Source organism: Apis mellifera, linkage group LG5 (assembly GCF_003254395.2).
Source record: "Apis mellifera strain DH4 linkage group LG5, Amel_HAv3.1, whole genome shotgun sequence".
Taxonomy (NCBI): domain Eukaryota; kingdom Metazoa; phylum Arthropoda; class Insecta; order Hymenoptera; family Apidae; genus Apis; species Apis mellifera.
In genome coordinates, this window is record NC_037642.1 from 7,932,108 (window position 1) to 7,954,111 (window position 22,004).

The 22,004-nt window shown below is 50.2% G+C and overlaps 1 protein-coding gene across 5 annotated transcripts in view; it reads left to right on the plus strand.

The window, feature by feature from the left end:
• Positions 1 to 22,004, plus strand: part of LOC552079 (homeobox protein homothorax) — a 479,885-nt gene that overhangs the window by 318,645 nt on the left and 139,236 nt on the right. For all 5 annotated transcript variants that reach the window (XM_016912223.2, XM_026440631.1, XM_026440632.1 and 2 more), the window contains one exon: positions 815 to 963. In XM_016912223.2, the coding sequence (XP_016767712.1) occupies positions 815 to 963 (149 nt within the window). The remainder of the gene's footprint in view (positions 1 to 814; positions 964 to 22,004) is intronic.

The following is a 22,004-nucleotide window of genomic DNA, read 5'->3' on the forward strand; positions in this document are numbered from 1 at the left end:
CATTTAATTTAACAAAATTTAACACGATGACTGAGTTTCGCAAAAAAAAGAAATATCCTTATCCCTTCCTCCGTCAATTTCACGCCGATGGCCGGTTTTCGACGAGAGTTCATCATCAGCTCCGGTTCTTAATTAATGCGAAGAATGGTTCTGACGGAAAAAAAAAAGAGAGAGAGAGAGAGTGAAGGGGGGCGGAGGCACGTTCAGTCAGGGAGAAATACCTGGAAATGGCTCCGGCTCCCGATAATTTATAAAAATGATATTTGCCTCGGGAAAGCGTGACCCGTAAGCCGTCTTAATATCTCTCATTACCGTCTCGCTTCTCCTAGGTCCCCGGTGACCGTGCAATTAAAAAGCTAAGATTGATAAATGACGGGGAATTAATGCGGCCGAGGGGGATGAAAGCGAGGGGGATGGGAGCCGGGCTTGGATCGGGGCTGGAAACGTTTAGGGGGGCCGGCGAAAGAGGGACAGGGTGATTGCGGGTGGCTTAATGGTGTTTGTATGCATGGGAACCGACCTATAGGAGGGCGGAGGGGGGACGGGGGAGAGAGAGGATGAGGTGGTTATCGTCCTTCGGTCTGTTTCGCGCCCGAGAATCGGGACGTGGTTTAAAGTGCTCGAAAAATCTCACCCTCGATAATAATGCATCTCGATGATTCGAAAGGGGGGACACGCACGTTCTGATTTATCGTTTTTATCCCCCTTTTCTTTTTTTTTTTCCTTTTCTCGATACTTTTTAAATACATATGTTCGTTCAAGCTTCGGTTTAAAATCGGCAGAGGAGGTTAACGAGATTTGATTTCGATCGCAGGTGATGCGAGTAACGCGAGTATTGGCAGCGGCGAGGGTACCGGAGAGGAAGACGACGATTCGTCGGGTAAGAAGAATCAGAAGAAGAGGGGTATCTTTCCCAAAGTGGCGACCAACATCCTCAGGGCGTGGCTGTTTCAACATCTTACGGTAAGTGTTAACATAATTTCCGCAAGTGTCTTTCGTCACCGTGTCTCTAGATCCCGACGACAGTTAGTTTAGTTTGTTCACGAGTCTGTTTATTCCGAAACGACCGAGAGCTTTTGCGCTCTTCGAACGCACGTCTTTTTCCTTTCTATTGTACAAACTCCGCAAGAGAGACAAGATATCTTTAACGAATAACGGATACGAATACGAATACGCGGGGCAAACGATAGGAAAATTCGTCGAGTCCTAATCCTAAATATTTGGCAACGATTATTCACTTATCAAGGCCCGCTTAAAACCCGGGGAGCGAAGATAAACGACGCGACGAAACGGCGTGGCAAAAAGAAACATTTCCTAAATTGCTTTTACCCCGGCGTCGGAGTTAAGCTCGAGGAACGAAGGGAAAAAGAAAGCGGAGGCGAAGATGGAAAAACGCGTTCGGAGGGACGTACTAATCTCCTAATGCCAAGATAAGGAGCGGTGGCCGCAGCATGGGTGCCTCTCCTCTCCTCTTTGTAACCCTGCTGCTGCTGCTGCTGTCCCCGACTCTCCTTGCCCATCTAATGATTCACGAGTAATCTGAGCCGTAAAAAGCGCAACGCGATTAAAGGGAGAGGGCTTGAAAGGGAGAAGAATGTAGCGCATTTTTGTTCTCGTTCGAGAACGTTATCTTTCTGAAAAAAAAAAAAAAAAAAGAAAGAAGAAGAACCCAAAACTATCCAACTATCTATCTTCCATCGTTACAAATTTTAACGCAATCGTCATTTTCGACGCGATCTACGACATCGATTCATCCGACAGATGATCCAACAGTACAGTCGAGAGAATCACCCCGTACATTGTCCCTCGCGCTCCCTCGGACCACCCCATAGATTTCGAGTGTGATCAGGTTACCTTGCGAGAGCGGTAATCATATTGCAGCTCGGTTAATGCCATTACCGCACGAGGAGGGGAGGATCCGGGGGTGGAGGGGGGCGCCAGCCACCCTGGAAACCACCCCGCAACCAGCGCGCCGCCCCCGTCGCCCCGCTCACCCGCTTTCTCCACGCTTCTCCACCGCCGGCTTCGGCAACCTTCCCCCCTCCTCCCCTCATCCCAACAACGTGTATTGGATATGACGTCGGGGATAGTGGGTTCATGGTTTAATGCATATACGCTGTTTGCGCGATGACGATATCGCGCTCGTGAAAAGACGAGCTTTGGGCGCACCCGATAGATAGAGCGGCGGCTCTTCCTGCTCTTCGTTAATCGCGTTCTCCTCCTTGGTTAACGCCGCGACGCTTGAAAGGATTTTAATGTAACTCGAGAATACGTGTCCCCGCGTTGATATCGCGTGTTCGTTCGATGATTTCATTCCACGATTTGATCCCACGGCGAAATCTTCGATCGCGAAAATATTTTATTGTACCGCGTCGATCATCTACGTCCGGATGATTATGGATAAGAAGGATAAGATGGGCACGAATGGCGATCCAAAATCTCGTTATTATTCGGAATATATAATTATTTGGAAGTATAGGTTGAATATAAGTGTAGTGTGGCGATATTGCAATTTAGAAAAGGAGATTGCAACAGTTGGAAATGAGAGTAATTAGTTATCGAAGGATTGCGCGGATGAAACTCGTTAGAATGGAGGAGAAATATCGAATATTAAAATTTATTAACTTTCCCCACGATTCTTTCTTCTTCGAATCACTCCTTGAAAGGAGTTTTTAAATCCTGATCTAGATTTTGCTAGATCGTATATTATTATAATCGGGTGTAAAAAGATTTCGTATCGATCGATGAAATTTCGATTATAGATAAAGCATCCTCTGTCAAGGTGGAGTTGTATTGTTTGGTAAAATTGGTGGCGGAGGATCGTACGCTGCCACGAGGTATTCATTGCCAGAAATTAAAACGGTTTTTCGTGGCGGTCGCCCCGCTCAGAGACATTCGTCTCAGCGTTATTACGAGCGATTAAGCGAGACTATACCGCGAACCAGAATTCATTCGGCGCGGTGGATACATATTACGGCTTAAAAGAGTAACTGACTCGAGCCAAGTGTGTATTCACTCGAGTGCCAGCTCTCTTAAAGACCTCCTTCCGACATCCCCCTTTTTCCACCAAACGAATTACGGCCTCAACAGTCTTGATTTAGCGTCCTAATCTTTCTCCCGCGATGACTTACGGCCCCACCAACAAGGGCTAACGTTTCCCCCCTTCCCAACCCCGCGAGACCGTTTCGCCTGTAATTATCGCGGAACAGATGTCTGAAACGGGTGTGGCTCAATCACGATGTAACCAGCTTCTCGCCGAATTTCCATCGTTCCCTTATATTTTCATTCGAAATTATTCCACATTTTCGCAACGCCTTTGGATGAATTTTTGGAAGATAAACGAAGAATACTCGCGTTAAATACGAGAGAAATTTTTCAATAATTTCTTCCACATCTTCCGTAACTGTAATTCATTAATCTACGTCTAACTTCTAACTATTCCAATAACTCGAGAAGAAGGGAGAAAAAACCTGTTAATAATCTCACGATATGATGATACACCAGCCATGTTCCCTTTGCGCGGTATTCGTCTCCTTTGATGGAACGTCGGCCGAAACCTTTTCCCCTTTCTCCCCTCGACACGCTTTTTATCCTCTCTATGCAAAACTATGCATGCGGCCCGCGCACCATCCTATCTCACCCTTCTCTCGCCTCTCGCTCTTTTTCTTTCGGCGCACGTCAATGCGGAACGCGAGCCGGGGACATTGGCGTCGGCTCTCTCGAACGAGGACAGGTTATTGGCGAGCAGCGACGAATTCCTTGGCGCGGGTCGCCGCGATTTCGAAATGTTTCGGGGTGAAACGGTGTGGCCGGCTAAGATCTGGAATTCCCGATGGAAACGATGGATCCCTCGAGTTTCGCTTTCACCGTGATAAATTTATACCATCGCGAGCGACTCGGCGCGTCCAATTTCCCTTGATTTATCATTAGATCCCGATCTAACGCTCTGATTCATTGCCTCGATTCGACGCATTTCGACAATCGTAAACGTTTATTTGTCGATGATAATTGACGCTCGATATTTCTTACTTTCTGAACGGGTAACGGAGTAGCTGATTTCGTATACAGAAATTGCTCGAAATCTCTTGCGAAACGCGAAAAGTTTGCCGGGAAAATCGGTGAAAGTCGGTTTGGAAAATAGAAGTTAGTCCTTTTGAATAACGCAAAGAAAGGAGTCGCGAGGACGGTGATTTATCCGTCGCCCGGAAGAGGAGAATGAACAATTTAGACGTCTCTAAAGGTGGGTAGAAATGGACGGACGTTAATTCGATACAAGGATGTTGAAACGGCGGAGGACGTCGTAACGACGTCAGAGTAGCGAATCGTTCCGGTTGTTCCGGGACGAGAGAGGTCGAGAGAGGCGACGTCTTTCTCCGTTGTTCGCCAGTTCTCACCGCTTTCGCTCCTTCTCTCCCTCCCTCTCTTTCTCTCCCTCTCCCTCTCCCTCTCCCTCCTTGGCTGTCATTTTGAAAGCCATCCCGACGGCCGCCCCTCACCGGCCCGTCCGTACGTCTGTCCGACCAGCCAGCGTACCAACCGACCGACCGACCGACCAACCAACCAACCAACCAACCAACCAACCAACTCTGCGACCCTCCCCAAGTTTAATTAGACGGAAGAGGAGCATACATCATGGTCGACTCCGTGTCCCGACCTTCCACGCCAGCCAACTTGGGCTTTCCAGAATTGTGGCCACCGACCTACTATGCCACTGCTCTCCTCCTCTCTTCTCTTCGCTTTCCTTCCTACGCCACACCGTTGCTCCGGGACAACACGATGTTTCAAACGGCTCCACTCTTCCCCGGAATTGTCCTCCTTTTAGGATTCCGTCTGTGCCCTCCCCCTCTCCCCACGTCTATGTTGCGCGTCGCGTTGCGAATTATTCTTCCAGACGCATTCTTCCAGTTCTAATTCCGCGATATCTGATCGGGATATCTCCGAATTTCCCCTCCCTTCTTCTTTCCTATCGTATCGAGAAGATTTCGAGGAAAGGATGGAAATTCATTACGAAAGTTTGCTACGAGCAGCGGGTAACAATCGCGCGTGGCGATAATGCGGAAGCGGAAATGGGAAAAGAAGAGATCGAAGATGGAGTCGACACACACGTATATATATATATATATATATAATCCATTTTAATTTACTCGGAAGATATATCCGTCTAGCTTGCAGTTTTCTCTCCTCCTCTTTTCCACCTCCGCTTTTCCAACGTCCACGATCCTTCTTCCTTCTGTTTCGGCGTCGCCCTTATCCCAAGACACAGCCAGAGGAAGGAGCGGCTTCTTATATCAATGGAAGCATTTCGCGAAATTACATTTGCCAGTTTCCGCGCTCTCCTCGCCGTTTCACGTATCGAGTGGCGCCTCGAAATCTCCTCTCTCCTACCTTGCCATGGTCAAATAAATTTCTTGGGGAACGAGGTTTCCCAAGTTTTCGTGCTTCGTGGATCTCTTCTCTCGCTCGGTCTATGAATGTTTGAACGGGGAGGAATGTTTCTCGAGAGGGATGAAAAATGCTCGTTTAATCCCGCGCGATTAATTCCAACGTTTAGCCTCGTTTCGAGTCGAAATTCGAGGGAAAGATAAATTCGATCGGCATACATATATATATATATATATATATATATATATATATATATATATATATATACATATATATATATATATATATATATATAAAGAGAGGGAGAAACGAAAACGCGGTGATTCTTATTCCGTGTTTCGTGTTGTAACACGAGAACGGAGCATAGTCGTGGCAATCAATAAGCCATCTAAGGCAGGTAATGCTGCCTACGGTACAAACCGCAAACCGGCAATGCCATTATCCGCGCGTGCACACGTACGCACACGTACACACGTGGTGCACCACCATACCGGAGGCCACAAGCTGAGAGATGCAGTTTCATCAAGATCGATAATGAACCGCGTTTCATTTAGCGTATTGCTCGCTGCCATTCCAATATATCTTGCCGCGATCTTTAATTCATCCGTATCGCGCGGGGCGATCGGATCGGGACGCAGCGTGAAGCTGCGAACAAAAAGGGGAGATCGATCTGACGCGTGGCTGCATTCTTCCACGTTCCATTTTACTCGCTGTAAAACGAGTCCATAATCCCTGCCTTTTTATCCGACTCGATCGAATTGCAAATCCGTCATTTCGCTTCAAACATCCTTCTTCCACTCTGCCTCCACGCCTTTTAACCCTTTACACTTCGCGGTATTTCAGAATTTTCCTCCCGATCCCTCTGATTCCCCGATTTCCAAATATCAAACGTGATTTTTCGTTACTTCAATATCAGGAACCAGATATCGTCCTCTTTGTTCTAATTTGATTTTACAGAACATATGTAAGTGATCTAGCTATCGAGCTTAACCGATGAAATTCGTTTCGAAAAAAGAAAAATACTACGAAAAGTTGTATCGAAAGGATTCTAATTCGAGAGGATTAGAGAGATATTAACATCCATCCAAAATCGCATCCCCTGGTGGTCGCGAGACCGCAATCTTTCCTTCCTTAACCCTCCCCCGCATCAACTTTATTCCCCATTCAGAGGGAAAACAAATTCAAACTCACCTTTCCAAACGATCAAACTTGACGATCGTCCCGGAAAATCGAGGGAACGGATTTCCTCGTTCGCGGGGATTCCACTCCTGCACACGTCGTCGACATCCCCATCGCCGGCAGTTGTCGACGAGTCTCGAAACGTTTTCACGAAACGGCGCCCCCGGAAAGACGTCGGGGAAGGAGGCGGGAGGAGGACGGCCTTAGCCCCGGATATTTTAAACAATTTGCATAGACAATGATAGCGGCCGTTTTTTCGCCCATAAAGGGGGCTCTCGACGGCACTCGAGTCGACTGCCACGACCCGCCAGCTGGCTGACTGCTCGCCTCCTGCCCCCGCCGCCCCTTCCACAACCCAGACCGTTTTATGCCGCCATAACCGTAGCGCGGCATGGCCCACTTAGATCTCCTATCTCGCCGTGGTGTCCGCGTATACACCGGCTGATATCTATTGTCCTCTCCACCACCCCTCGAGTTCCTCCACCCTTTTCAACCGACCCGCTTCCTTCCCGTCCTTGCCGATCGCTGGGTCAAGGTCCCGCCGCGAATCCGCTTCGTTGGAGGCGCCTCGCTACACCCAGCTCTCGTTTCATTCCTTTTAGGAGAAAGGAGAAAGGAGAGCGCGAACGGAGCGCAAGGGAGGGGAGGGGGTTGGACAATTGTTCGGCGGCGAAGGAACGAGATTCCTCGACCGTTGTCACCCTATCGGCTCGAAAAGGACGTGGAGGAGACGTTTGCATACATCGACCGGCAGTTTTCCGCTCGAACAAATCCTCGCGCCGCGTTCCGCCTTCCTTTTACCGCGGTCGAAATGCCTCTCCCGTTTAACCTCCCCCCTCCCCAACCGGTGTTCCTTTATTCGAACGTGTCCCACCATCGTTTTACGATCCGAGTACGTATCGGGGGGATTTTTTTCACCGTCGCCGCCCCGTGGAACGAGATTTAAGATTTTTCTCGGAGGTTCGTTTCTTCGAGTGGAATTTAAAATTGATTTTCCGAATATTTCGATCGATTCGCGGTAATCGATGTTATTATAATCAATTATTAATACGTTATGAATTAACGTATTAATTCGCTATTTATGGAAGCGTAATTTTTGAACGATGATCAATTATTTTCCACGAATTTGGAATGTTCAAGCTCGTTTCAAAATCCAGAATTTCAAGTTATATATATATATCCTTTAACCTCAAAGCGAGGAAAATACATAGGGTATTAGAGGGGTGAAGCAAGACGACGTAATTTCCTCTGTCTCCGTGTTGGTAGACCGGTCAAAGGGACGTTTCCGTGTCCTCCCGGTTGTCCTTCCATCGTCTGGCTTCCAGGTATCCCTCCAACCACGTCCCTCGTCCCTACGGTCAACCTACAACCTTCAACCTCCTCCTCGGTTGGCCCTCGGGGTACGGCAACCCCTTCTGCCTTTTGGTTCGTGCTCACTGGCGCCGCCTCGCCTCGCATTTGAATATAATACTTGGCCCTCGTCGAGCGGCCATCCCGGGTACCGAAGCGAACTGTAATTATGTTGATGCGCGGCCATTGTTGCGTCCATCCTGGACGCCCGGCTGAATGCCGAATCTCCTTCTTTCCCTCTTTGGAAAGGCCCCCGCTCTCGCCCACGCCGCCTCTATGGCGAGAGAAACCGAGACGATTATTCTTCTTCTATGCGGTTACTTGCTACGTCTCTTCCACCGAAATTGGAAGACGAAGCTGCAAAGTTGGAGATAATCTCGCTATATATATATTTTTTTACGCAAATTTCAAATTTCTTTGTCTCGATTGTTTCTTTCCCTTACGAAAGGATATTTTTAAACGGAATAAAAATATTTTATATTTATATTTAGTTATATTTAGTGATAAATTTGATGATACACGTTGCGACGTAATGATTCAAAAGCCAGCACCGTGAAAACTAATCCTGGGCTGCTGCAAGGCTTCTCGATTGGTAACGATCGATCTTCCAATTTCAAACTGAAACTACTGATCCCCGTGCGAAATTAATTGCGAGCCCAGTTTTCCGGGAGATTAACCGTCCGAGCTACGGAACGGCGGTCGTCGTGTGTCCGGCGAGGGGATGATTAAAAAAAAAAGAAAAAGAAAAAGAAAAAGAAAAGAAAAGAAAAAAAAAAGGAGGAGAATTCTTAAGAGGCGGAGCGGATAATTGCAAAAACTGTACGCGGTTAGCGCGCTCGCAACGACGTGTATCGGGCGTGGAGAGGAACGGTGCATCCCGGGCGAGTACCGGGTTCAGTGTCGAGAGCCAGCATCCCCGTCTAGGCGAAGGGGGTGGCGCGCGCGGACCCAGGATTAGACTGTCGCCCCACGACAGGGTAAGCCCCTATTTTTGCGAAATTTATCGCCGTTAATCCCTCACCCTCCTCACCCTCTCTCTCTGCCTTCTCTCCATCGTGGCCGTTGTTCTCGTTGTCCTCTCTCCTTCCCTCTTTCCCTCTTTCCCCGTCTCCTCGCCTCCTCCTCCATCCACCACCTTCGCTCCTGCACCACCACACCGCCGCCGTTGCAGATCCCACCCGGTTGTCGATATGAAAAATAATAAAATGCCGCGTCTTTATAGTCGCAGAGGCGCGCCCTTCTCCCCCTCGTCCTCGCCCAACCTCTTTCAGCCGAGCGCCGGACTAGACTCGTCGACGGGTAATCCCGGCCGGGATTTAAAACATTCGTATCTTGAATATGCATTCATAGGTTTAAAGCTGGCGCGAAGGGGCGAGAGGAGAAAGTGGTGAGCGCGAGCGCGTGTCGGTGGAGACGTGGATGTTGCGCGTCTAGGTCCTTAGGCGCGTTAAGCGGCGAGCAGAGCCCCGGTATTATCCTCGGCCACTCATTAGCCTTTCTGCTCCTACTTGTCGCTTGACGTAATCTCGCGTCCATCCGACCAGGCTTAACTTTGACGCAGCGCCACGTCGCTACTTCCGGGGCTCTATCACCTCCGCCGCCTAGGCCGTATCCCCCTCGAGCCTGCTCGTCGCGATGCTCGTTAGGCGCATACGAGGCGTGCACTTTTCGCGACACACGAGGAGGATTCCTCCTCGCCCGTCCGTCTTATCAGATCCCACGCGAATGAAATACAGCCGGGGAAATGAGGAATTATTCTCTCGGTCGAGGCCGAGCTACGTTGCGATCCGTGATTACGCGACGCGATTCCTCCCGTTCGTAACGATGATGATTCTTCCCGTTCGATAAAGCTCCGATTCGAGATCGGAGGCGTCGGGGAGATTCGTCAGGGACGAGCATTCTCGTTACAGTTTAAATTAATCCAATTATGCATGGCGGGGAGAGGCAGAATCCAGACCTCTCCCCCTCCGTTTCGCCACTCTCCTCCTTTCCTCTCTCGGACTTTAAAGGTTTAAGCCGAATAATGGACGTGTAAGGTCCGCGCGCCGTCATCCATATGCAAAACGTGGCCCGCGGCGGCAAGGATTAGTCACGGCGATTTCGAAAGGATCCGAAAGGACGTCGAAATTTACGCGGCGAGCCTCTCTCTCTCTCTCTTTCTCCGCGACACCTTGCGTATTCGTCCGTATCGAAGCAATTGTGCCAAAGTCGATCTCTCTCCCCTCCCCTCCCTCCTCGAAACAGGACTCGTTTTCGCTCCTGCCTCCATCCGCTCGAAGAGGATAACTATATAACGATATTAAACGCGCATACACGCGCATACACTCCGTTTCATCAGCATCCAAACCTCGATTACGGTTAAGAGGACTCGCTTAATAACCGCTTAACGTCCCGCACTTATCGCGACACCGAAATCGTGCAGCCGCGGCCGGGTCTCGTGGGAGAGCGGCGGTGGATTTATGGCCGAGAGCCACGCTGCCCGTGAACTAGGCTGAGTTCCACGGATAAAACGTGCCTTCTCCTTCGAGAACACCTCCAATTTTCTCTCTCTCTCTCTCTCTCGGGTATGTCGTTAATGATCCTTCTACGAATGGCGATCCCATTAGACAGAGAGCCGACTTATCCGCCGATTCCCCGTAGACCGCTAAATCCCTCATAGCTGTCCTAACTCTGAAAAATATCTCGATCCTCTGTTCACCTGCGATGTCCGTCCCGTTCACCTGCGATTCATCTGGAGCGCGTCTAACGTGGCTTTTGTCAGATCGAAAGCATATATATATATATATACGATGGCTCAATTTTTGTCTCTCTTTTTCCCAAACTTCATAATCTCGCGTCTTATTCGCGATCCTTGCACGCATACTGGGCGGAATTAATCGAGCTATTAACAAAGTATCATCGTTATTTCCGATCGGTGTAATAATAAAGTCGGGGTCGCAAAACACATCTGAAACACGGGTATATAAATTATTTACAGGCGAATTGTACCGCAAACTCGCCGGAATTTCTATCTAATTAACGAAATGTTAATTGATAATCGGCACGTGGCCGTTGACCCGTCGCGAGCGCGCCAAATGGCCGGCGAACGAGCCTCCTCGGCGTCTGCGTTCGAGGAACGCGACGAGGGACGAGAAACCTTTCCCTTCGGTCGTTGGGCGCGGGGAAAGAGAGAAGAGTTTCTTTCCCTCGAATCCCGACGAACGCGTGCCGACTCGACGAACGAGGTGACGCTCGAGCGGAGACCTCGCGATTTTTGCGACAACCTTTTGCAGCCGACGCGCGCGCGCGCGCACGCACACACGCACACACGCACACACCGTCATCGCGATTGGACGGTTAACGAACCAGCGAGGCGAACGAATCGCCGTCCCGATTCTCCACGCGGTTTCTCCTCGCGTTTCTCGCGCGCGAGCATCCTCCTTTTATCGGATTGGGCGTCCGCAGGGGACGGGGGGCGAGGGGGAGGGAGTCGCTTTACCGGGTGAACAGGGCTCACAGTGGATCCGGATTTCACGGTCTTCAGGCGGTATCGTTCGTCGCCTCTTCCTTTTTCTCTCTCTCCTCCCCCCGCCGTTTCTTTCGCCGTTCCGCCGCTTCTCGGAGCCGGGGCCGTTTCGCGCTCTCCGCTCCATCCTTCCGCCGGCATATTTTACGCGCACGCTTGGATATGTTTGTAGCCGCTGCAAATGATTCGAGAGGGAGAGAAAGAGAGAGAGAGAGAGAGGTTTTTGCGTTTAACGCAGCCCGCTCGACGTGGGTAAAACTTCTCGACGAGAGCGAAGTTTTATTATCGCCGTGGCGTATCCGCGTATACAGACACTTTTACCATTTACGCGACACGTGCGTGACGATGTTCACCGCGGATTAATCATCGACGGTATTCTCACGAATCGATCGTAATCCTGATTTCGTCGATCCCTATTCATAAAAGAAACTCGAATCGAATTCGTACGGCGAAGAAAATTTATCCTTGCGACTTTCCGCTTTGCGAACCATCCTCGAATTGAGAAAAGAAGAAAGGAAGGAAAAGAAAAGAGAAACGAATCGTGATCGACACGCGCGCTGTATCCCCGGGATCCATTAACGTGTATTACACGGAGGAGAAAGTTCGAATTCGCGCGGATGCAGGAAGGGTGGTCGAGCGTAGACGTGGAAACACCGGGTTCCTCGAAATGGGAGTTAACCGGTCCGCAAGACGCTTCAATTGCTGGAAGCCGAGGCGAGGAGGCGGAACGCCTCTCTCTCTTTCTCTCTCTCTCTCGCGCGCGCGCGCGTCCCGCTCGACCATCCTTTAATTCAGGTTGACAGGTGAATTCCACTCCCACCCCACCCCCTCCCCCTTGGCCCACGACGCCGCCTATCCCTCGGGGTAAGATAGATCCGTTCCCGGGATTTCCTACGGGATCCGGCGGATCTTATATCACCGACGGCCATCTCTATATAAGCAATCCCGCCGCCCCTCGTCCCGGCCTCATCCGAATTGCCGGTAGCGCTGGCATTCGATCTGCTGGGAATCCAGAAACATTTCCTCTCCGGCTAATGCGCCGGAATTACGCAATTCTGGCTGCGCCTTGCTCCTCTTTTATCGGGGAGACGGAAAATCCCCGCGCGATGGAAATTGGAACGTATCGATCACGCGCACGCCCTTCTTATTCTCCTCCTTTCTTTTCTTTCCTTTTCTTCTTCTTCTTCTTTTTCTTCTCTTTCGCTTCGAGCGTTTTAACGGGTTAAAGTTAACAGTTTCCCATTTATCCGGCTGGATTCGTTCTCGGAAAGGAGATATTGAATCCGTATAATTTTTGTCCTTCGCTTTTCCGTTCAATAGAAAAATATGGGGAAAATTCGAGCATTGGAATCTACTAAACTCGAACAATTATACGATCATACGATTCTAGAGACACTATTTTCCTTCTCCCTTTTTCCCCAGCAACAACGTTCGCGCGACGAAGAAGATTTCCCGAGCTCGAGCCATCTCTTACCGAGAAATCTCCGAGATCACCGCAATAATAATACACCCCTCCCTCAGATCGGATCTCCTCGACTCGACCGCCCCTCGATCGTCCTGGATGTCCGGGACGTCGGATCGCATTAATCGCGCAGATCTCGGGATTCCTCAACCCGGGTGCATGCTAATTGGAGAAAAATCGACTTTCTCCGTGCCGCTGGGACGGGCGATCGTTGCTGTGGATCGGCGGTGGAGAGAACACGGCCAGATAGGGATCGGCTTTCGCTCCTCGTGAGCGCGAGCGGTAGGTAAAGGTACACCTACCTACCTGGCCGTGGCTGCTAACCGTGGCGGGGAAACGAGGAGTAACGATTTTACAAAGTGCCTATCTCGACGCGAGCCCTCGACCCTCCCTCCGTGCTCGCCGGCTCCCTCATTCGCTTTTTCCTCTCCGCACGCACGATTATGCCGGCGCATTATCCGCGTACGTGCGTCGCGAGTACGTGTGGCCTCGCCGCGCTGCCCGCGCGAGTGTAAGTACTTCTTCTTCTTCTTCTTCTTCCTCTTCTTTTTCTTCTCGCGCTCAGAATGCGCGCTTTCTGCCCTCTCCCATAGTCGCGACTCGCTCTTTCCCGCTTTTTCTCACGAGAGAAATGCCCGTCGTCCGGTGGGTCCACGGACGGACGGACAGGGGAGGGAGGGAGAGAGGGACGTGGTTGGCCAGGCAAAGAACCATTAGTCATGATTAGGCCGTTGACATTGACGCCGTGGCTTGGCTCTTGGACGCGAGCCTGTGGCTTCGCAGCCGCAGATCGAGTCCTTTGATACACGCGAGCCGGCTCCGCAATCTTCCAACCTTATCTTCCGCCTATCTGCCAGCAACGGTCGAAGCCTCTATGATTTACCGCGTGTTATTCGGCGTGTTCGCGGAACCGAACCCGCGGCTCCCTCTCTTTGTCCCACCCAGGGTGGACGGACGACATCCGGAAGGGAGGAGGAACGAGTTGCTGTTCGATATTCGCGAATCTTTCGATGATCGCGATCTCAACACCTCGGCGATTCTCTTGATCCCTGCTTCGCTGCCATTTTTTCGTTTTGCTATTTTCCCTTCTATCCTTCGGCTATCGTGCGATAGAAAATTCGATTCGTTTTCCATCGGTTGGTTCTCTTATCGAGGATGGCCAGTGTGCGTAACGTGCCAGCTCGTGCGTGTTGGTACGATCGGTATATGTATATAAGAAAGAGCGTAGCCGTGAGCACACGGGTAACCTTATACAGTCGGGCGGCAAAACCGAGATAGGTCTGGCCCCTTACGCAGCCTCCTTTACGTTATATTACACGAACCGTGTCGGATTACGGGCTGGAAGTGACTCTGGACGTGTCGTCTATCGTCCTCTGCCAGCATCGATCGCGGTCAAACGCGTCGAGGATCCTCCCCTCCGCCACCGTCCTCAAGGTCCATCGCCGTCTCACCCTTCGCATCGTCTCGATGCACGAGAAAGAGAGAGAGAGAACGAGATGATTCACTTTTCGAGGATCGATCTTGCCCATATCGCATCGGGTCATCTAATATCTCGAATTATCTTCGGATTTGCATGCTGCTCGACGAGAACCATTCGACGAATCCGCAAATTCGCTTCGCGACGCGACCACGAAGCGAAACACGGTCGCAGTCCTCTCGAGATCTCTGGAGAGAAAGCGAGAGGAAGAGAGAGAGAGAGAGAGAGAGAGCCGGGGAGAGCAGAAACGCCGCCGAGGGGCCGAGTTTTTGCGGCCGCGTATAGCGATAGTCGGGCGAGGAGAGGACTCGGCGAATCGCATTCCAGTGTCTTTCACGGGCGAGAATGAGCAGCGGGCCACGAGAGAAGTCGGCGAGAGAGCGTAGAAAACATCCGTGGCCCGCGCCGGCTCATCAACGCCTCCGGCTTCGCGGCGAAACCCATTGGCGCCCCGGGACAATGCCATCTGCATTCCGATCCCGAGGGCGAGAAAGCCGACCGACCAGGCCTCCGAGAGATCCTCTCTCGTTTCTTATTTCTTCCTCTTTCTCCTTTTTTCTTCTTCTTCTTCGTCTTCTTCCTTTTTCTTTTTTTCTCCCTTTCTTCTCTTTTCCTTTTTATCCGCCACACGGTACGCAGCGCGATTTCGAGGCGCGACGCGCGCCACCAAATCCTCCACGCCCGGCTTGATGAATTCCGGTTTAATGTTCCCCGTCCGCGTTCTTTCGCCCCGTGGAATTTATTGGGGAAACCAGAAACTCGTCCTGAGGGGGAGGGGGTGATACCGATGCACGTTATGGGAGAACGTTTGAATTTTTTCCCCTTGTTCTCGTTCGCGTTATCAACAGACTCTAAAAACCTTCTCTTTTCTTATTTCCTCGACAAGAAGAAGAGTTTTGCCATTTTTCCCAAACGAGAATGAAGCGAAAATTTCATCGACCAAGAGTTCCCATCAAATTTCGATAGAATCGTATTACGAAGCTGATCGATCTCGATGAGAAAAATCATCATGCGAATTTTTATACTTATACTCGATATAAATATATACAATCTTCGCGCTCTCTCGTGACCGTTGAACTCGAACAAACGCGCATCGGGAGGAAGTCGCGAGTAAAAGAAATATATATATATAGGGGACGCGGTTAAACGTAGTCGCTAGTGATTTATCAGCGTCGTCGTCGAAGCCGGTGAATTTCCCCCGGTGCGGGGTAAGGTAAATGAAGCGTCTAACGACAATCTCGCCCGCGAAGAAAGCGGCGAGACGAGAAGGACAGATACCGAGGGTGGTGGATCGCTCTTCCGTCTTCTCCGCGACTTTGCACTCGCCTCTCTCCCCGCTCGATTTCAACCCGAATGGTGCAAGGATGGAAAGATGGAAGAGGATGGTGAGCGGGAAAGGTGTGCGAACGTTGTCGGCGCGCGAAAAGAGGCCGAAAATACGCCTCTCTCTCCTCGTTACTTCTCCTTAAACGGAACGCGAGCCGCAGAAATGGACGTTCCGTGTCCCTGTGTGTTCCTCCCCTCCCCTCCCCTCCCTCCTCCAGGCCGAAACTTCTTCCAGTCGAGTCCAGAAGAGGAGAAAGGGGGTGCGACGAGGTCGAGGGAGGGAAAAGAAACGCGTGTAACGAGGAGGAGGGGAGGAAGGAAAGCTTCGGGAGTGGTGCGTGCGGATGCGGCGCGAGGGGTGGGAAGAACGTTGAGAGGAGAAAGACGGATGGAGGGGGGAGGGGAGGGTGGCTCGTGGAGAGGGCATAGGAGGGGTGGAGGGTGCTCGTGGAGATTTATGACAGGCGTTAAGCAGTAATGAAATTGCTCGTTGCTCGTTCCTAGAGGGGTGTGGGAGCCTTTGCCGGGACCCACACGGGGGTTTCGACTCCGGTTGTTCGAGGCGCACGACGAAGGCGCGCTCGGCCGACTCGAAGGTGGAGAATAGAGGAGGGGGGGAGGGAACACGAGGTGAAGAGGGTTGCTCGGTGGAGTGAACACCGAGAGAGAGAGAGAGAGAGAGAGAGAGCGAGTCACGTGGCGCAATTACCTCTCGCCAGCTGTGTATCCACGCTATTCTTCCAAGGACTTTTAATCGCGCTTACCCTTCCTGACTTCTCTCTCTCTCTCTCTCTCTGTATGTGTCTCTGTCTCTCTCTCTGTCCCTCATTGTCTCGTGTCTCGTTTATCGCGTGTCGTAAAGATACGAAAATGCAACGGCTTCTCGGTAAATCCGCGCGGTTCCCGACGCTCTATCGAGCTCACGAAAACGGGGTAAGAGGGGAGAGTTTTATGAACAGCGGCGAGGAATCGCGACCGGTGTTCCAGCCACGCTTGCTACGGTGTGCTCTATCCCGACTATCGTGCCGCGTCGCGAACGCTCGCGTGAATAAAACCAAGTCTTGCGAGCCTGCTCGGTGTACTTACCGTATTTCAGACGCGAGGGAACGAAGAGACGGTTTTCGATGCGATCTTCGAGGACATTCCTACGTATAAATTTTAGAATTTCTCGCCAATTTTAGGAATTTATTCCTTGAGTTAAGGATTGCTGATTTTCTCGACGACATGCTTTTAAAATAGATCGAGATGATCTATTACGTGTAGTAATAAATCAATATACCTTCAATATCGAATCTACTTTTGCTCGTTGCGAATATAGAATCAAGAAGTTTGTTGCATCCCGAAATTAAGGATAAAATTCTAGAAAAGACGCGATATCGCTCGAGGAAAGGATTGACCGTTCGCAGCGTCGCAAAGAGCGATTTGTCAGTCTTGGAACCGAAGGAATCGCGATCGAGATTCCTTCTCTCTCTTTCGCACCGGCTCGGATCCGTTTTCACCGATCGGCCTGGAGTTCGGGTTACGGAAACGATCCGACGCGAGTATCGTTGAACCGTGTTCTAGACGGAATTCGACACGGAGAAGGAGAGAGAGATAGAGAGAGAGAACGGGTCGATCGATCATCGGGGCAGCGATCTATCCGAAGATCGTCGTTCATTTCTGGCGTCGAGCACCACCTGTGATCCGCCATGCCGCTTTGTCGTACGTAGGGGACGATCATCGTCGTCACTTTTCTGCGTACGATGCGAATTTTTGTTTGGACAACCGCCCTTTGTTCGACGTTGATCCGCGGCGGGGAACCTTTTGTGAGACCGAACGTGGGTGTCGTGAACACACGAACCCATCAGAGGCTGATCACGTTCTCGACAGCGTCTCTTGAGCCAAGTATTCGCGGCGGCCTCGCTTGTAAGCTCTTCCGTGCTATTTTTCTTTTTTTTTTTCCCCCTTGTTCGTAGAGGTGGAATTATAAACAACGAAGATTACGTTTGTTCTATGCTCGATGCAAAGAGTGCAAGAGTAAAAATAATCAGACGTATAATCGTACTTCTTTCATCAATATTAATTTCTGTTGTTAAAAGTATGACTGTCTCTTGTAAAAACTTGAAAAACTATTCGAAGTTGAATTAATCAAATCGATCAATTTTAACTTTGCTTCTCAACGGACAGATATCGAATCTATTGAAACGAGCTATCACCAATGATTCCGCTGAGAAGAATTCCATCATTTCGTTTACAACGATCCGATACGTTCAATTTAGAAAAATAAGAAATCTCAATCTGACTCGTTTTACAGTTCTAACGTTAATTGAACGATATTAATTAATGAATAATTGAGGATCGTTTGACGCGTTTTCGAGTTAGCCAGCAAGTAGGTAAGAGCGTGTTACATTCGAGCTCGGTTTAGGAATTCCGGCGTGTAAGAGGGTACCCCGGGGCAGCACCCCTCCGGATATCAAAAACTGTTATGAGGGCGAGAACGCGGGAGAGAAAAAATTCGCCGAGGCAAACGAAATACGTATCCGCATCCGACCACAAGCTTCCATTTCCGGTGCCCGCCAGACGCTGCCCCGTTATATTTCCGAGACATTTATCCCAGTTTATCCTCCTCACGGAGACGGTATCGATGCGAAGATTGGGAAGAGGGGGAGTCCGAGGTTCCCTCCGAGGGGGTGGTTTCCTCCCTCCGACAGACCCTTCTAGATATCGTCGAAATCGCTCGAGTTTACTTATTTATCTACTTATTTATAATTTATATATCCACGACACAACTTATATATTTTATGTATCTTCGTACAAATTTCTTTCTTCTTTTTCCATCAAAAATAAATAAGAAAAAAATCAATCGATGCACAATAGTTGTACAACACGGAATATCAAAGATTTTAAGTAGAAGAAAATTCATACTTCGAAACATCAAGTTTTTACTTACCAAAATTGAGCCCAAGTTCGAGATAAATTTCAAAGAGACTAGGATTGTTTTATTACAACTTATGTGAACGTAACACGGATAGGCGAGCCGATGACGCGTTTTAATTCGACTCCGGGCGTTATTACGAATCTAATGTTCGAGGCTTATTGCGAGGCGAGATAAGGACGGGGAGGAGGCGGAGGGGGGGGGCTACATTTGCATTTCTACATTTGCCCCGAGAAACGTATCCCAACGGCCGCGTCACGCACGTGCGTGTCGCGCGTTCGTGCGCGTTAGAACGGAACAGGGAGAAAATGGAGGAGGCGAGGAGAATGGATACGCGTAGGGACATTGGAGGGCCTGGAGAGGTTGGCCGCGTTAGCCAACTCCGCCGATGGTTATGGCAAACGGCCAATCAAATTCCATTCTCTCCCAAGTCGCCAGATGACGTCGGATATAATAATGCCTCGCGCTCGTGACCCTTGCCACCACGGCGGGGAAACCCCGCCGCGAAAAAGGGACCCGCCGTTTATCGTGCTTTATCGCTAATCGACTACCGGTCTTCCACGCTTGCTCCAGGATGTTAATTAGATCCGTTGTGCCCCGAATGGAACAACGGTTCCTCGACTGTCGACCAACCGCCTATCTGTCCACCCTTCCAAGCCTCGCCCGCTTTGATTTACGAAGCTCTTTGCGCCGGCCAGACAGTTGATACGCGTCGATGCTTGCCAACTTGTCGCGACTTTTTATTACATTTCGAAAATGATCCGCCGCACGCTCGCGCTCCAAAATCCCGCTCCCATCTTCCCGGAGCACAGGTTCGAAGCTCTCAACTCGAGAAAGGAGATCGGATTTCGTCGTGCGACGAAAGCCTCTGGCCGTCCCTCCTTGGATCCTTGCTCGGAGCAGCAAGTGCAGGCAGGTGAATAAGTTGGCGGGGACGGACGCGTCGCGGCTGCTGTTCGTCGGACAGGTCTCCTCCCGCCGGTGACGTGCTTCGTTCCCCGGGGGAACGAAACGAGGGACGGAGAAAGAGAGAAGAAGAAGAAGAAGAGGAAGGAGGAGGAGGAGAAGGATGGTTCGATGCATCGGGAGCTTTAGCGGGAAATAAATTTCGAAAGCGACACGCGGCTCTCTGGCCTCGCCGCGACAAGAGAAGTGGATGTTTTCGAGGGCGTCGCGCGGTGCATTGTTTGCCGTGAGAACCCGCCGCGGAGAGATGCGCAGAGAGATATTGCGAGGAGATAGAGACAGAGAGAAAGAGGAGGGAAAGGGAGTGAAGAGACAGCCGGAGAGAAACGGTGGAGAAAGAGAGGGCGAGAGGGATTGGGGAGGGGAGAGAGAGAGAGAGAGAGAAAGGGGGAAACACAGAGCTCTCCGGCATCGATCTAGTCGTCGGGGTTCGGCCGGGGGCGGAGCAGGGACACAGGTGCTTCTCCGCGTCTACGGGCTTAGCGTCTGAACCACCAGCCCCAGAACCACCTCTGCGAATCAGCCTTGATAGCACCGGCCACCGGATGCTCTCGGCTTCGAATTAGGCGAATACCGTTCCACCCTTTCTCAACCGTCACCCCGCGCGTGTGTATTCCGCGTGTCCCCGATAATTCATCGAATCCCTGATATATATATATATATATATATATATATATATATATATATATATATATATATATATATATATATATATATATATATATAGAACGGATTCCTATAAAGCGTCTGTGAACCTTATTCTCCTTTCCTTTGTCAAGGAAACCCTTTAATAACGCGAATAAATTTTACGATCTTCGTACAGACGATGGAATTTTTTTTCTATTAATTCACAAGATGGACAGGAGATAGAGAAGAGAAGTCTGTCGAAACTCGAGGGATATGTAAATTGTTCTATATGTATATGTATGTGTGTACGTCCTTTTTTTTTAAATTATTAATGGCGAATTAAAACGGAATCTTAAAAATCTGTTTTTACTCGGTTCGGGGTATAGGAGTCCCCCTTGGAGCGGGGATCGTGACAATTACGGGACGTCCGAGAGATTTATAGGCACGGTGCAGGGAGAAAAAGAGCGTAGAAACGCGGGGGTTAGGAGGATCGAAGCGGGCCAAACTTTCGGAGAGTCGTCCCGTGAATAAATTAGAATTCGAGTATCCGCGGTGATGTATAATGTAATGGATACCGGGACAAGGGGGAGGGCGAGACACGGTCAATGGCGGGAGAGAGGCCGGCGGCGAGCTGATTAATTATTTTTGTTTAAACCCGAAGCTAACAACGATCGCGGCCTCAACGGATTCTCGGAACGGAAGAAACTTCCTTCACGATATTTGATGCTCGCTCGAGGAGGCGAGGCGACGCCTGGCTCGAGGTGATCGCCGAGCAGCCTCCTCGGTCCCCTCCGATTGATGAGATCTGGAATCGAATTCCTCGGCTTCTCCGTTGAAATCGTAGATCACCGGTTTCGATTCGTTACGTCCTGTGATTAAGTACGTTCTAAGAAGTTCTCCTTCTCTTCCTCGTATCGCGATCCTATCGAGATTTAGTATACTTCCGTATCGGTTCACGCGGAGGAATAATGCGAGCGCGAGAATGTGTTGATTCGACGAACACGTGGAAGCCGATACCGATTTCGAAGGACTCTATTGGTATCCATAACCAGCTGGGAAGACGTTGCGTAATTGTCAAGATAGGGTACACAGGTTTTGCGTTTCCTCCGCGAATAGACAGAGATCGAATAGACGATTTTGTTCGTCCTTCGGTTAGTCTCTCCACGCGATCCGATCCAGTTACCCAGCCTTAGCGGATAGATTTCTCGCTCCATATTTCCCAACAAAATGAAAGATCACTTTTATAAACGTTTTATTCCGATTCTTATTTACCCCCGCGTGTACACACACGCGCGCGTGACATTATCCACCTCGGAGGTGGACGAAAGTGGCGCGTTTTTACGACGAAGCGCGGGCCTCTGAGAAATGATGGAGTCGCCTCGGTCGCCTCGCGGAGGAAATAAGGAACCGAAATAAAAGGAACGTCGTGGCGTACGGAGGATGAGGAGAAATAGAAGGAGAAGAAATCGAAGAAGAAGAAGAAGAAGGAGACGAAGAAAAGGAGAAGGAGGTGATGGCGGAGTAAGGACCAAGAGGGGTGGAGGAGGTTGAGAGGAGAGAGAGAGCTCGACTCGGAGATCATCTGCCGCTATAACAGGCTGCCAGCTGGCAAAAAAGTCAAACGCGAGGCTCCCTTCGCTATGCGATGCTATGTTGATGGTGTGTCGCTGCTTATTTTCAACCCGCTGCCTGCATACCTGGTTAGATCCGAGAGGGATCTCTGAAATGTTCTTGGCTCCGATCCGAAATCATATACTACTGCCTTTCATCCCTCTCGCCGTTCCCTCTGCTGCCCGCCGATCTCTCTCTCTCTCTC